Below are 17,837 nucleotides of genomic sequence, written 5' to 3'. Positions count from 1 at the left end.
TTTAGCATCATTCCTTCCAAAGAACACCCAGGGTTGATCTCCTTTAGAATGGACTGGTTGGATCTCCTCGCAGTCCAAGGGACTCTCAAGAGTCTTCTCCAACACCACAGTTCAAAAGCATCAATTCTTCAGCGCTCAGCTTTCTTCACAGTCCAACTCTCACATAGGCACATCCTAAAAATTAAGATTTGTGTATGTATGAATGCCAGTTTACAAGCAAATATTACTTTGGAAAATATTATTCCCAAAACATATTTTTAAAGTTTGATCTATTTAAGACTATTTTTTTTGCTTTTGAATTATTATGCTGGAGAAGACTCTTGAGACTCCCTTGGACAGCAAGGAGATCAAACCAGTCAATCCTAAGGGAAAGCAACCTTGAATATTCATTGAAGGACTGATGCTGAAGCTCCAATACTTTGGCCACCTGATGTAAAGAGACAACTCACTGGAAAAGACACGGATGCTGGGAAAGATTGAAGACAAAAGGAGGAGGGGGCATCAGAGGATGAGATGGTTAGATAGTATCACCAACTCAATGGATATGAATTTAAGCAAATTCCAGGACATACTGGAGTATCAAGGAGTCTGGCATTTTGCAGTACATGGGGTCGCAAAGAGTTGAACACGACTTAGTGACCAAACAACACTACTACTTTTTTAGGAAGACATTTTTTTGAGCAATTTTAGGTTTACAATAAAATTGAGTGGAAATTACAAAGACTTCCCATCTCCTCCCCTGTTCCCACACATGCATTGGTTTTGGTTTTATTGGTTTTCCTCTATATATTTTGTTTCAATTTCATTGATTTCTGCTGTAATTCTTATTGTTTCTTTTCTTCCCCTATTGGCATTTGATTGCTCTTCTTTTTCTAGCTTCCCAAGGTGGAAACTTATTTTACTATAAATTTCCCTCTAAATACTGCTTATGCTTGTACATTTGTACAACTCCATACATTTGGATAAGGTTTGTTTTCATTTTTATTTACTCCAAAATATATTTTAATTTCTGGTGAGCTTTCTTTGACCCATGTGCTATTTAGAAATGTGCTGCATAATCTCCATGTAATTGGGAATTTTTCTATTACCTGTTATTGATTTCTAATTTAATTCCTTTATGAAAAAAGACTTTATATTGTTTCTTCTTTTAAATTTGTTGAAGTGTGTGTTATGCCCCAGAATGTGGCTTATCTTGGTAAATGTTTCTTGTGAGCTTGAGAAGCATGTGTATTCTGCTGTTGTCAGATGAAGTGGACCACAGAAGTCAGTTATATCCAATTAATTGATTAGTGTTATTGAATTCAACTCTGTCTTTACTGATTTTCTATCTGCCGGAACAGTCCATTTCTGAGAGATGGGTGTTGAAGTTTCCAACTATGATTGTAGCTTCATCTATTTCTTTCTGCAAAGTTTTTGCCTTATGTGGCTCTGTCATTAGGTGCATATACACTACAGATTATGTCTCCTGAGAGAATTGACTCCTTTATTATTATGTAATAATCCCTTTCTTAACCCTTGAAAAATTTTTCTCACTTTGAAGTCTGGTCTGTCTGAAGTTAATGTAAGTGCTGCTTTCTTTTGATTAGTGTTAGCATGGTATATTTTTCTCCATCCATTTTCTTTTATCTATATGTAATGTTCATAACTTTTTATAAGGACACAAAAGCTACATGGGTCTTAATTTTTTAAAAAAAACCATTACAAACAATGAGAATTGCAATGTAATTTTAATAGCTTAACTTTTAATCACAGAGTGTATAACAACCAATGTTTTATTAGCATAATTTGCTGCAATGTCTGTTAAACACCATAGACAAACTTTATAAACATGCACATACCCTTAAAACTGTTAAATTAAATTAGGTACTCTGTAATTTTCCTCCTACATGGAGTGTTTTGTACATGCCTTCATTATTTATACAGTGTTGTGACTCTCCAAAATATCAGGCACATTCATGTTCAATTAAGTGCAAAATGCATTCTAAACTCCAATAAGTAATACTTCCCAAATTATCTGAGCATTGTTCACTCTATACATTCCAATACAAAGATAAATATAAATGTACATAAAATATTTTCATATTTAGGAATATTAAAATGAACTACATGGTTATATATTTTTCTTAATAAAACACTATCAGGTATAAATTGAGAGTAATTATTTGTGTGATAATCTTGTTTTAGAGTTACAAGCATTATAAGTTTCTGTGGGATTGACAGAGGAAGATAAGATGCATTGTTAAACAAGATATTCTCAGGCCTTTCTTTAAGGATTTAAAGATTAATGAGGAACTCAGAAAAGCAACCACACAATGAAAGTCTTTAAAAAGTGCTATAGTTAGGGTTCTATAAGAACTCATAAGAGGGACACTTCTTTGAATTAATACCTATATCACGTTTAAGTCTTTTAAAATTTTAACCTTTATCAAAAAACATTTATTTATTTGGCTCTGCCAGGTCTTTAGTTGCAGCATGCAGGATCTAGCTCCTTGACTGGGGATCAAATCTAGTAGCCTGCACTTGGGAGCATGGAGTCTTAGCCACAGGACCACCAGGGAAGTCTGCTTACATCAACTTTAATCTCTATCTTCAGTAGATTACTGACTTCTAAACATAATACTATTTGATGAAAAATTATAGTCTGAGGTAACCTAAAGATTTCATATATTATTTTTCACAAGTGTATGGTTTAAATTATTATTCCCAGAGGGTAAGCAAAGACACAGAAAAGAAAAAATAGGAAAATTAAAACAATGCATTAAACTACCCGTTTCTCTGCAGGGATTTGCTCCAATTAAAAGTCTTAGCTTTTATCAGTTATTATAGTTAGCCAGACAATACAATGAGAACACTCCCTATCTAGTTAATCCTCTCAGACCTATAAAGTACTATTTAACCTTATTTGTAGCTCAAACAGTAAAGAATCTGCCTGCAGTGCAGGAGACCCAGGTTTGATTCCTGTGTTGAGAAAATCCCCTGGAGAAGGGAATGGCAATCCACTCCAGTATTCTTGTCTGGAGAACCCCACGGAAAGAGGAGCCTGGTGGACTACAGTCCATGGGATCGCAAAGAATCACCCACGACTGATCAACTAACACTACTAACCTTATTAAAGTACTAGTAATATACTCACTTTTGGATGTTTGCCCCAAGTCATAAAACCAGAAGTTAAGCTTTCAGCAATTGTGAATAGACCTTATCTTACGGTATACGGAAAAACCATAAAGCCTAGGGGGAGAGTGAGACTGCAGGATTTGGTGGAAAGTTGGAGTGACAGTAAATTCAGTTATTCATTCTTTAAGCTATTTGTTACCGCAGATCACTGAAGAGATTGCCTGCATAAAACATTACTCTGCACATGTAAGACTCTTGGAAATCTCTATAGCATTGGAAAATTTATACAGAGTGGAGAGCCCCTGCTATGCATATCTGAGGGTATCCCAACATATGAAATCAAATCACATAATTCCATATTTAATTATTTAATGTCAAGATAACTATTATATATTATCACATAAGACACTAATGCACTTGTTGTTATATTTGTAAGTTGAACTTTAAACAGGGCTTGCACCTTGCTTTCATGATGGTATCAAATTCCACAAATAAATATTCTTTTACTTTGAAATTTTCCTCTTCAATTAATGGCTTCCTGTTATAAAAGTTTATCTAGATCTTACCTTAACTTCATTACATTAAATTGAGTCAAATGTCTGTGAAATTAAACTGTTTTCTCTGCTGAAATCAATTACATAAAAATCTCTTGCCACAGTGGAATAAAGAACATAATTACATGTCTGAAGGAGACTCTAAAACAATTCAATTTTTTAAAAAAAATACATGAATCAGCCATGGGTGTGCATGCGTCCCACACCCTGAATCCCCCTTCAACCTCCCTCCCCATCTCATTCCTCAGGGTCAATTTGTTAAAAGTATTGATAGAATCTAAACTTATTTAATAATAACAGGCTTATTTCCTAAAATTAATTTTAACTAATTCTTGTAATGCCCTTTCTGTCAACAATAAAAAAATCTCATTCTTGGACTAACTTAGTAGGAAGACATGTTCTCATTTTTTAAGATGCTTTACTGAAGGGTACTTTTAGAAAAAATGCAGAATACATAACAAAATTAACTACTGACATTTTCTACAAATCTAGGGGAACCAACTTAGAAGACTACAACTTTGCTTACATTTAGCACCATTTACATACATTTAAAAAATTGACATGTTATAGTTTTTAAAACTAGTTTTTTCTCTAGCATCTATTTCTTCATTTCTTTCTAGAGTGCAAAGTAACATATGCCTGACCCCCCAAAAGATCACAAATGTATGCATGTGCATAAAAAAGAGGTTTGACCATAGGACATTTTCTCTTTAAAAAGACCTCTCAAAGGTAGAGAACATCCTGAATTTGGTTAAGAAATTGAAGTAAACATAAGACAGAGTCACCAGCACATTTTTAAAAAGACCCAATACGGGTGTGATTGTTCCCAGAACAATGATTAAACTCAGTCTAACAAAGATAAAAGGTAGATCTTGGAGAAGGATGACAAGGGAATTCAGGAGCGGGTTCCGGGGAGTGAATATCATTCGAAGAAGAGAAATGTAACTGAAGATGTAGACCGCGTACAGCCAGCCTGACTTGTACACCCTGGGGTGTCCGGCCACCCGCACCATTTCTATGGTGTCAGCCCAGACTAGAAAGCTCCCGAGGAAGATCTCTGCACGCACGTCCTGTTGGGACAGCGTTCTCAGGATTCCCCATTCAAAGGTGGGCTCCTGGGGTCCCTCCAGCTCAGGAGAGGAGCTCCCTGTGGCGCCTCCTAGTGGCCGCGACAAGTGGGTCCTGCTGGCTGGCTGTGGGCGAGTCGGGTTTTCTTCATTTTGCTTCGCTTCACATGTCACAGTTCTTATTTGTTGCAAATTGGTCGTATGGATGTGCCTGTCTTCGTTACCTGCAACAAATTGATTTATTTAAATTTTAAATTTTCATTAAAATGTAACTTTTCATTCAATTTTATTTAAACTTACAAGGATTTCCCTGGTGATCCAGTGGCTAAGATTCCACGTTCTGAATGCGGGGGTCTTGGGTTTGATCCCTGGCCAGGGAACTAGATCCACAGGCTGAAACCAAAAGGTCAGGCACAGCTGCAAGGAAGATGGAAGGGCCCACATGCTGTGACCCAATAAATAAGTGACTGTGTGTGTTACTGGCTCAGTTGTGTCTGACTCTTTGTGACCCCATGGGGTGTAGCCCACCAGGCTCCTCCATCCATGGGATTTTCCAGGTATGAATACTGGAGTGGGTTGCCATTTCCTTCTCCAATAAACAAATAAAGAATAAATATTATAAAATAAATAAATGAATATTACCTTATTTATATTTGTTGCAGTCAAATAAATAAATATTTTTAGAAATAAATTTAAATTTTAAATGCCTTATTTAAATTTTTAAATTTTATTTCAAATTTAACTTTTCCTTCAACTTGTTTAAAATTTAAATATAAACATTTTATTTAAATTTCAAATTTTATTTAAACATCAAATTCTTAAATTTTTATTTAAAGTGAAATATTTAAATTTTTATTAAAATTTAAAATTTTACTTAAACTTGAAAATGAAATACAAGTGATCTCTTATTTGAGGTCTGTGTCACACATGGAACTTCAAGATAGCAATTGATAGCACAATGCCAAAAAATGTAGAGGCAGAGAATGCTTTTTGTGTCTTTGTATTTCCGGAGGTATGGATCCTAAGCCATTCTTACCATTTCAAAATAATACTCATTACTGATTACTGAGCTAAGTAAGCACTTTCACATATTGACTCATTTAATCCTCAGAAAAAAATTGAGAAATAGGGATTACTATCCCAGTTAATAAATATGGAAACTGGAGTCTAAGAGATAAAATGACACCTGAATTCAAATACACAGTTAGGAATGAACGGAGCTGGAATTCACACCCAGACTTGTTTGACCCCAATTGACAATTTCTTAACTTTATCACTTTCTAGAGGCAATACATCAAGTGCTAATTATAAACCATACACATATCATAAAATCAAATGAATCAGAAGTTCAATGGTTCAGTCTTGTCACTTTATAAGAAGCCTACAGGAATGACCACAACCCAGATCTCCAGGTTTAGTTTGGTGCTAAGAGGGTCTTTTTTTGAGCATGAGAGAGTCTTAGGGAAGGGTAACATTCTGAATCTAAGATTTTTAAGCTGTTCTTTGCCCTGAAATTTTTGAACTAGTCAGTGTGATTGTTTAGACAAGTATCTCATTTGTGACCACGAAGCTGTGGCTGATCAACAGGTCAGTCATCTGAATGAGTAGGGTGTTCCTCGTCAGCATCACAAGAGTAAGTGTGTGTGTGCACGTGTGTGTGAGAGAGAGAGAAAGTGAATGTGTGTATCTCTCCATAAACACATGGGTATTAAGATTATGAAGGAATCTCAGATCTCAGAACTTACTGCTGATGATTATGAAAGAAAAAGAACATTATTTTCCAAACATTTAACCACTCAGGCACCAATTTCACTGCTAAGAATTTCTCAGCTCTTGACACAGTTTACTCAGCCAACAACATGCTGAGCTGTCGCATTTCTTGATAAGATAAAATTTACAGGGAGTCATTAGATGAAATAACTCTAAAGGTTAAAGACACAAAGGCAATAAAATTTGTTGAAATGTACTGAGCAGAAGTGAAAACATTTTAAAACAAATAAGTTTTTATGATTAATGACTAACAAAGGGCTTGATGACTATAAGTAGGAGTTATTTAAAGAACAAACTTCAGTTTTCTTTCTATACAATTATTTTAAAACTGTCAGTATGAATTGAATACATTTATTAATTAAAAAATAAATTATTGATGAGATATTATTTCCTTCTGATATGAATTATTCATAAGCGTTAGGACTCATGACCCTTAGAAACCTCCTTATCAAGCTTAAGATGTCACAGTGGCATGAGGAAGAATCATTTTTTTATTAGAATATAGTTGACTTATAATGTTATGTTAGTTTCAGGTGCATATAGCAAAGTGATTCAAATACATATACATATATTGTAATTGAGCTGCCCTGCATCCAAGGTCGGGGTGGTGGCCGAGAGGAGCTACCCTACATCCAAGATAAGGAGCAGTGGCTGCGCTCTGCTGGAGCAACTGTGAAGAGATACCCCACGTCCAAGGTAAAAGAAACCCAAGTAACACAGTAGGCGCTGAGAGAGGGCATCAGAGGGCAGACAGACTAAAACCACAGTCACAGACAACTAGCCAATCTGATCACGTGGACCACAGCTTGTCTAACTCAGTGAAACTAGGCCATGTCGTGTGGGGCCACACAAGACAGACGGGTCATGGTGGAGAGGTCTGACAGAATGTGGTCCACTAGAGAAGGGAATACCAAACCACTTCAGTATTCTTGCCTTGAGAACACCATGAACACTATGAAAAAGATAGGACACTGAAAGATGAACTCCCCAGATCAGTAGGTGCCCAATATGCTACTGGAGATCAGTGGAGAAATGACTCCAGAAAGAATGAAGAGATGGAGCCAAAGCAAAAACAATACCCAGTTGTGGATGTGACTGGTGATAGAAGCAAGGTCCGATGCTGTAAAGAGCAATAGTGCATAGGAACCTGAAAGTTTAGGTCCAAGAAATCAAGGCAAATTGGAAGTGGTCAAACAGGAGATGGCAAGAGTAAACCTCAACATTCCAGGAATCAGTGAACTAAGATGGACTGGAATGGATGAATTTAACTCAGATGACCGTTATATCTACTACTGTGGGCAAAAATCACTTAGAAGAAATGGAGTAGCCATCATAGTCAACAAAAGAGTCCAAAACGCAGTACTTGGATGCAGTCTCAAAAACGACAGAATGATCTGTTTGTTTCCAAGGCAAACCATTCAATATCACGGTAATCCAAGTCTATGCACTGACCAGTAATGGTGAAGAAGCTGAAGATGAATGGTTCTATGAAGACCTACAAGACCTTTTAGAACTAACACCCAAAAAAGATGTCCTTTTCATTATAGGGGACTGGAATGCAAAAGTAGGAAGTCAAGAAACACCTGGAGTAACAGGCAAATTTGGCCTTGGAGTACAGAATGAAGCAGGGCAAAGACTAATAGAGTTTTGCCAAGAAAATGCACTGGTCATAGCAAACACCCTCTTCTAACAACACAAGAGAAGACTCTACACATGGACATCACCAGATGGTCAACACTGAAATCAGACTGATTATATTCTTTGCAGCCAAAGATGAAGAAGCTCTATACAGTCAGCAAAAACAAGACCGGAAGCTGACTATGGCTCAAATCACAAACTCCTTATTGCCAAATTCAGACTTAAATTCAAGAAAGAGGGGGAACCACTAGACCATTCAGGTATGACCTAAATCAATTCCTTATGATTATACAGTGGAAGTGAGGAATAGATTTAAGGGACTAGATCAGATAGAGAGCCTGATGAACTATGGACAGAAGTTCATGACATTGTACAGGAGACAGGGATCAAGACCATCCCAAGAAAAACAAATGCAAAAAGGCAAAATGGCTGTCTGAGGAGGCCTTACAAATAGCTAAGAAAAGAAGAGAAGTAAAAAACAAAGGAGAAAAGGAAAGATATACCCATTTGAATGCAGAGTTCCAAAGAATAGCAAGGAGAGATAAGAAAGCATTCCTCAGCAATCAATGCAAAGAAATAGAGGAAAACAATAGAATGGGAAAGACTAGAAATCTCTTCAAGAAAATTAGAGATACCAAGGGAACGTTTCATGCAAAGATGGGCTCAATAAAGGACAGAAATGGTATGGACCTAACAGAAGCAGAAGATATTAGGAAGAAGTGGCAAGAATACACAGAAGAAATATACAAAAAAGATCTTCACGACCCAGATAATCACAATGGTGTGATCACTCACCTAGAACCAGACATCCTGGAATGTGAAGTCAACTGGCCTTTATGAAGCATCACTACGAACAAAACTAGTGGAGGTGATGGAATTCCAGTTGCTGCTGCTGCTGCTGCTAAGTTACTTCAGTCGTGTCCAACTCTGTGTGATCCCATAGACAGCAGCCCACCAGGCTCCTCTGTCCCTGGGATTCTCCAGGCAAGAGTACTGGAGTGGGTTGCCATTTCCTTCTCCAATGCATGAAAGTGAAAAGTCAAAGTGAAGTCGCTCAGTTGTGTCAGACTCTTAGCGACCTCATGGACTGCAGCTTACCAGGCTCCTCCATCCATGGGATTTGAATTTCAGTTGAGCTATTTCAAATCCTAAAAGATGATGCTGTGAAAGTGCTCCACTCAATATGCCAGCAAATTTGGAAAACTCAGTAGTGGCCACAGGACTGGAAAAGGTCAGTTTTCATTCCAATCCCAAAGAAAGGCAGTGCCAAAGAATGCTGAAACTACTGCACAATTGCACTCATCTCACACACTAATGAGGTAATGCTCAAAACTCTTCAAGCCAGGCTTCAGCAATATGTAAACCATGAACTTCCAGATGTTCAAGCTGGTTTAAGAAAAGGCAGAGGAACCAGAGATCAAATTGCCAACATCTGCTGGATCATCGAAAAAGCAAGAGAGTTCCAGAAAAACATCTATTTCTGCTTTATTGACTATGCCAAAGCCTTTGAGTGTGTGGATCACAATACACTGTGGAAAATTCTGAAAGAAATGGGGATACCAGACCACCTGACCTGCCTCTTGAGAAACCTGTATGCAGGTCAGGAAGCCACAGTTAGAACTGGACATGGAACAGACCGGTTCCAAATTGAGAAGGGAGTATGTCAAGGCTGTATACTGTCACCCTGCTTATTTAACTTCTATGCAGAGTACATCATGAGAAACGCCGGGCTGGAAGAAGCACAAGCTGGAATCAAGATTGCCGGGAGAAATATCATTAACCTCAGATATGCAGATGACACCACCCTTATGGCAGAAAGTGAAGAGGAACTAAAAGCCTCTTGATGAAAGTGAAAGAGGACAGTGAAAAGTTGGCTTAAAGCTCAACATTCAGAAAACTAAGATCATGTCATCCGGTCCAATCACTTCATGGCAAATAGATGGGGAAACAGTGGAAACAGTGGGTGACTTTATTTTGGGGGGCTCCAAAATCACTGCAGATGGTGATTGCAGCCATGAAATTAAAAGACACTTACTCCTTGGTAGGAAAGTTATGACCATCCTAGACAACATATTAAAAAGCAGAGACATTACTTTGTCACCAAAGTCCATCTAGTCAAGGTTATGGTTTTTCCAGTAGTCATTTATGGATGTGAGAGTTGGACTATAGAGAAAGCTGAGCACTGAAGAATTGATGCTTTGAACTGTGGTGTTGGAGAAGACTCTTGAGAGTCCCTTGGACTCAAGGAGATTCAACCAGTCCATCCTAAAGATCAGTCCTGGGTATTCATTGGAAGGACTGATGTTGAAGCTGAAACTCCAATACTTTGGCCACATGATGTGAAGAGCTGACTCATCTGAAAAGACCCTGATGCTGGGAAAGATTGATGGCAGGAGGAGCGGGGGATGACAGAGGATGAGATGGCTGGATGGCATCACCGACTCAATGGATGTGAGTTTGAGTAAACTCCGGGAGTTGGTGATGGACAGGGAGGCCTGGCATGCTGTTGTTCATGGATTCACAAAGAGTCAGACACGACTGAGCAAGTGAACTGAACTGAACTGATGATGATTGACTGAGTCCCTCATTCGTGTCTGACTCTTGTGATGCCATGGACTATGGTCTGCCAGGCTCCTCTTTTTCAGATTCTTCCCATATAAGTTATTACAAAATATTGAGTAGAGTTCCCTGTGCTGTTATAGTAGGTCCTTTTTAGTTATCTATTTTATATATAGTAGTATGTACATGTAAATCGCAATTTCCTAATTTATCCCTTCCTGCCATGTTTCCCCTTTGGTAACCATAAGTCTGATTTTGAAATCTGTGAGTCTGTTTCTGTTCTGTAATAAGTTCATTTCTGTCATTTAAAAAATAATTTTATTTAATTATTTTTGGCCGTGCTGGGTCTTCGTTGCTGCGCAGGCTCTCCTCTAGTTGTGGTGAGCGGGCTTCTCACTGCAGTGGCTTCTCTTGTTGCAGAGCACAGGCTCTAGGGTTTGCAGGCTTCAGTAGTGGGCTCAACAGTTGCAGCTCCTGGGCTCTAGAGCACGGGTTTGATAGTTGTGATGCATGGGCTTAGCTGCTCTGTGGCATGTGGAATCTTTCCAGACGAGGGATCAATCCCACGTCTCCTGAATTAGCAGGCAGATTCTTTACCACTGAGCCACCAGGGAAGCCCTGTGTCATGTTTTAAAAGTAGATTTCACATATAAGTGAGACCGTATGACAATAGAATACTACTCAGCCATAAAAATAAATTTTAAAAAAATGAAATAATGTCATTTGCAGCAACATGAATGAACCTAGAGATTATCATATTTAATGAAGTCAGACAGAGTAAGGAATCATTTTGATAAATTACACTCAAGAGAGAAAAATATACTTATTGTTCTAACTTCTCTCTTTTGCAAGTTATTTTAATAATCATAAAATCATCTTTTAAAACTCAGATGCTTACTTACATCAGTTGTATCTCTTATTTTACCAAAAAAAAACTAATGTAGAAAATAGAGAGTGTGTTGTGTCTTAGAGTACACTCCTTCACCTCTCTTAGTAGATGAAAGTGTTCAAGTGAAAACTCAAATTCCTTTGTCAATATGAAGAACACAGCATATAATACAGACTCCTGAGGATGACTGCAAATTCAGCATTGTTTCAAGGCCAGGAAGTGCCATCTAAGAAGTGACACATTAACAGATTTTAACCAGTGAGAGTCATAATATCTGAGGATTAGAGCTGTTGGTTTGATCAATAAATTCTTTTTTATCTATTTATTTTTAATTGAAGGATAATTGCTTTATTGCATTGGTTATGAATCAGCCATAGGTCAACCCATGTCCCTTCCCACTTGAACCTCCCTCCCACTTCCCCCTCATTCCACCCCTCTAGGCTGTTACCAAGCCCCAGTTTGAGTTCCCCAGAGTCATACAGCAAATTCCCACTGGCTATCTATTTTATATATGGTAATGTATGTTTCCATGTAACTTTCTCCATACCTTCCACCCTCTTCTTCCCCCACCCTCCACTCCCCAGCTGTGTCCATAAGTCTTGAGCAATGAATTTTTAGGTAGGGTTCATTTTTAATGAAATGAGAAGGCTTCAATCCATGCGTATTTGGTAAAAGCAGGCCTGGAAGTCTCCCATTTCTCCATACTTCATTAGGGACTAGTTTAGATTTGGGGACTAGCTTAGGGGACTAGTCCTCTTCCCAAGTAAGAAACCCTATAACTAAGAGCTGGAAAGCTCTGCTGGCCTCTCAGAGGGGAGGGCAGAGTTGAGGATGTCAAGAAATCATCTGGTCATTAGAACAGACCAGCAAAGTTATCCTCCAGTCACGTAAACATTCATGTATTCGTTACTGTTTCCTTAGGCTCCATGATCACTTTCCCTCCAAATTAGTATTTTTTTAATTTTCCACTCACAGTTGGAATTCTTTTTATTGTTGCTGTTAATTGTCAGGGTTCTGTTTGGGGGAAACTATATTTATTTGTGCAAAATATGTAAAAAATATAAACACAAAGAGCAATCTGTTCACTTCCTTAAAGTCTCACATTCACTGTAAAAAGCACAAATAGCAGCCGTTCTGTGTAGTTCCCCACAGCTAAAGCCAGTCACCAAAACTTTTCGTCCTTACTGTGCATGCTACATAATTAAAGAAATGCAATTTTGATAACAGAAAAATGTTTAAGTAGGTAACATATCCCTTTTACTTCATTATTTCTTTATGGTGATGTATTTCTATCTCTAACTTTTACCTCAAAACTTTTTTGATCACTTCCAGGGAAAATGTAAGTACAATATAACAAATCAGTAGGGAGGAATTTTCCACAGTGAGCATGTATTCCTCTTGAAAAGAGAAAGCAAAAAAAGTTATTTTTCTCTTCATTTTCTTTATTTTCTCTACTCATGTTATTTTAGGACCTAACACAAGCTGGAATCGAGATTGCCAGAAGAAATATCAATAACCTCGGATATGCAGATGACAGCACCCCATGGCAGAAAGTGAAGAAGAACTAAAGAGCCTCTTGATGAAAGTGAAAGAGGAGAGTGAAAAAGTTGACTTAAAGCTCAACATTCAGAAAACTAAGATCATGGCATCCGGTCCCATCATTTCATGGCAAATAGATGGGGAAACAATGGAAATAGTGACAGACTTTACCTTTTGGGGCTCCAAAATCACTGCAGATGGTGACTGAAGCCATGAAATTAAAAGATGCTTGCTCCTTAGAAGAAAAGCTATGACCAACCTAGACAGTATATTAAAAAGCAGGGCCATTACTTTGTGACAAAGGTCTGTCTAGTCAAAACTGTGGTTTTTCCAGTAGTCATGTATGGATATGAGAATGAAATATAAAGAAAGCTGAGTGCCAAAGAATTGATGCTTTTGAACTGTGGTGAGTAGGCTCCAGGAGTTGATGATGGACAGGGAGGCCTGGCGTGCTGCAGTCCATGGGGTTGCAAAGAGTTGGACACGACTGAGTGAACTGAACTGAAAAGTTGTTTAAATAAAAAGAGAAAGAGAGAGAAGGATCGCAAGAAAGGGCAGCTAAAAACAAGGCAGGAATGAAACTGCTACTAAGACTGTACTTTTTAAAAGAAATCAATATTTTTATTCTTTCCAAGATTTCATTCTGTGTAGCTTAGGGGTAAAACAGCATTTGTGAAGAAAAATGGGGGCTGGGATCAAGTGCCAACAGCAGGCAAGTGCTAGGTCATGCCACTGGCAGGGAAGAGGTGTCAATACTGCCTCTGCAAACAGCAGCTTCAAAACTGCCCCTCATGGTCGAGTGGTTAAGATTCCATGCTTCCACTGCAAGGGACACAGGCTCAATCCCTGGTCGGGGAACTAAGATTGCCACATGGTACGGCCAAAAAACCGCTCCTGATATTGGTTAAGGGCTAAAGCAATTGGACAACCAAGCTGTCTGCTGTGATCAGACAAACTGTAGAGTGCTGTTCCAAGCTTAGACTGGGTTTTGAGAACAGTGCACCAGGTATTGTGCCCACCTTCATCACCCTGTCTCCTGACATCACATCAACAAGCACAGAAGAATAAACTGGCAGGGCTCTCAAAGGAAGGTAAGTTCTGTGATGAGAGACTACCTCAGGGAGTCCGAGTTAGACTGGCAGTCAAGCACAGCTCATCTCAGAAGTGACAGTTTTAAGTGAAAGTGAAGTCACTCAGTTGTGTCTGACTCTTTGTGACCCCATGGACTGTAGGCTCCTCAGTCCATGGGATTTTCCAGGCAAGAATATTGGAGTGGGTTGCCATTTCCTTCTCCAGGAGATCTTCCTGACCCAGGGACTGATCCCTGGTCTCCCACATTGTAGGCAGATGCTTTACCTTCTGAGCCACCAGGGAAGATTGACAGTTAAACACAGACCTAAAGAATGCATGGGAATAAACTATGTGAAGAGTGGAGAAAGAACTTTTCAGGTGGTAGAGAGAACAGGTGCAAATATCTTTCAGCTAAAGGGACTTCCCTGAGGGTCCAGTGGTTAAGAATCTGCCTTCCAATGCAGGGCGCAAGGGTCACAGATTTAATCCCTAGTCAGGGAATTAAGATCGCACATGCTGCGGGGCAACTAAGCCTGTGCACCACAACTAGAGAAGCCTGTGTGCTGTCACGAAGACCCAGCACAGCCCCCCAAAAGAAAAAGATCCTTCAGCTAAGATGAACTGAAAGGAGAGTGTGATGAGGGGGAAGCAGACAGAAAAGAGGAGAGAAGCTATGATTTATGTAGGGCTTTCTATACACGAGGAACTGTGTTAACCTCTTTCTATGCATCCATTCACTTAATCCTTATAAAAACTGTATGATGTGGTTACCAAAGGGAACAGTGGGGAGAGGGATAAATTAGGTATATGGGATTAACAGATACACACTACTATATGTAAAACAGACAAACAACAAGGATTTGCTGTATAACACTGAGAATTATATTCAACATCTTGTAATAACCCATAACAGAAAAGAATTTGAATATATACATATCAATATATTGATATATAACTGAATCACTTTGCTGTACATTTGAAACTAACACAATATTGTAAATCAACAAAGGTTCAATAATAATAAGCCTCTATGATATAGCTACTACTATTTTCCCATTTTATTTTTAAATTTATTTTCTTTAAAGATTTTTTTTGATGTGCACCATTTTTAAAGTTTTTATTGAGTTTGTTACAATATTACTCCTGTTTTATAGTTTTTGGCCATGAGGCATGTGGGATCTTAGTGCCCCAAGCAGGGGTTGAACTCACATCCCCTGTATTAGAAGGGGGAGTCTTAACCCCTGGACCACTGGGTCAGTCTCCTAGTTTCCCATTTTAAAGATAAACAAACTGAGGTAGGGAAAGACTAAGAGTTGTTTCCAGGATCACACAGCAAGCAAGGAGAGGGATGGAGCATGAAACTCAAACATCCAACCATTAGACCACATTGCCTGTGGTGGAGCCAGCTAATGTAGAGCTTATTGGTCATGATAAAGTTTGTGGACTTGATTCTAAGTTCACTGAAGATGCGGACATTGGAGGGCAGGAGAGATGACTTGGGGATTCAGTAAAGAGGCTGCTGAGGCTGTCAAGGCAGCCAATGCCCCACTGGATTGTTACTTAAATCACAGCAACCAGAAGATGAAATTAAAGACTTGGTCAGAAAAAGTAAGACAGGTCTTGATGAACAGTTTCCAAAGTTAATTTTGCCCTGAGACAAAAAAGGTCTAGAGAAAGCAAACTGCTAATAATTTAGATATAACATGATGAGGGGGAAAAAAATCCGGAAAAGAAGAAAAGCCACAGTCTTATGGAAGATTTTTTAAAAATATATGAAACACACAGAGAATTTTTAGTCATGGTACTTTAAGAGAATAAAAAATAAAACACACAGCATCCAAAATAAACACTTTAATATGTCTAAGTGTTTAAAACACAGATTATAACCATTGTTATTTTGACCCTCTCCAAACCAGTCAATCCTAAAGGAAATCAACCCTGAATATTCATTGGAAGGACTAATGCTGAAGCTCCAATACTTTGGCCTCCTGATGTGAAGAGCTGACTCATTGGAAAACACCCTGATGCTGGGAAAGACTGAGGGCAGGAGAAGTGGGAGGCAGAGGATGAGATGGTTGGATGGCATCATTAATCCAATGGACATGAGTTTGAGCAAACTCCAGGAGATGGTGAAGGACAGGGAAGCCTGGCATGCTGCAGTCCATGGGGGAGCAAAGAGATGGACATGACTTAGGGACTGAACAGCAACTGACTAAACTCACTGATCTGTTTCTACACACAGTCTCCTTTGAGAAGCATGTCTGAGGTTGGGAAGACAAGCACCATCACTGCCAAGTAATAAATGATGAAACCCAGCACCAACCTCCCAGCATGATTATGACAAAGAATTGAATCAGTGTTTGTAAAGCATTTAAAGTAGCGCCTGACACAGAAACAGTTACTTATGTGTTAAATAAGTAACGGGTAGCCATTGCTAAACCATCTATTGTTTCAAACGAATTAGAAGAGAATAGAAAATAGAATGCAGTAAACAGTGATTACAGTTTGTTCAACTTTGGTTATAGTTACACTACAACCCAGCATCCCATATATCAGTTCAGTTCAGTTCAGTTCGGTTGCTCAGTCGTGTCCGACTCTTTGCGACCCCGTGAATTGCAGCACGCCAGGCCTCCCTGTCCATCACCAACTCCCGGAGTTCACTCAGACTCACATCCATCGATTCAGTGATGCCATCCAGTCATCTTACCCTCTGTCGTCCCCTTCTCCTCCTGCCCCCAATCCCTCGCAGCATCAGAGTCTTTTCCAATGAGTCAACTCTTTGCATGAGGTGGCCAAAGTACTGGAGTTTCAGCTTTAGCATCATTCCTTCCAAACAAATCCCAGGGCTGATCTTCAGAATGGACTAGTTGGATCTCCTTGCGGTCCAAGGGACTCAGGAGAGGTCAAAAAGTTGGAGACAGAGTGTCACACTATAAAGCCTGATTCTTTAATTCTTAGATTTGCCTGTCCACATCACAAAGAAAAAAACTGCTGCATGGATATACCCTACGCAGGCAGAGACAGCTTGCACCATCTGACAAGAGCTACAGTATGTACTGCTTCTCAATTCTGGGATCAGTGATCAGTGATACCACCTTGGTATCTGGAAGTTGGTCATGATGAGAGGACTCACACTAGAAAAGATGGCAAATGCTATCCATAAGGACTTTTGCCCCTCCTCAACCAGGAGAGACAGTTTAAACACTGACCAGCATACTACTATCTCTCTGCTCAAAACGGTATACAAGTTTTCATAAAATAATAATAATAATGAATTCAACCCATCATTAGTTCTGTAGAATCTCATGGGCATACATTCTCAGCAGTGAGACAGTGGTGACAACTTTTTTAAAAAAGGCATTGGAAAAAATAAAGAAAGAAATAGATAAATAAATAAATAAATAAATAAGGCATTGGATTCAGTAAATTCAATACCCTCTATTCAGTTTCAGCTCCCTGCTAGACATTGCACAAATCTGAGAAGAAATATTAATAAATGTATGATTTCTTAATTTTAGGCTACGTGAAATTCTAAGAGAATTCTTTTGTCTGAGGACACAGCAGGAAGGCTTGGTAGTTTAAAGACCATCTTTCCCTCTATAGACTCATCTAACACTGGACAAGAACTGCTAAAAA

General features: G+C 38.7%; 1 protein-coding gene across 1 annotated transcript in view; it reads right to left on the bottom strand.

Annotated features, from left to right (window-relative positions):
- Positions 1-1,708: 1,708 nt before the first annotated feature.
- TMEM236 (transmembrane protein 236) overlaps positions 1,709-17,837 on the bottom strand; it is a 40,799-nt gene continuing 24,670 nt past the window's right edge. The window contains exon 4 of the mRNA XM_004014684.5: positions 1,709-4,959. Within this exon, the coding sequence (XP_004014733.2) occupies positions 4,379-4,959 (581 nt within the window). The 3' untranslated portion in view covers positions 1,709-4,378. The remainder of the gene's footprint in view (positions 4,960-17,837) is intronic.

The sequence above is a fragment of the Ovis aries genome, chromosome 13 (genome assembly GCF_016772045.2).
Source record: "Ovis aries strain OAR_USU_Benz2616 breed Rambouillet chromosome 13, ARS-UI_Ramb_v3.0, whole genome shotgun sequence".
Lineage (NCBI taxonomy): Eukaryota > Metazoa > Chordata > Mammalia > Artiodactyla > Bovidae > Ovis > Ovis aries.
Note: the sequence above shows the minus strand (reverse complement) of the source record. Positions and strands in the feature narration are given on the sequence as shown.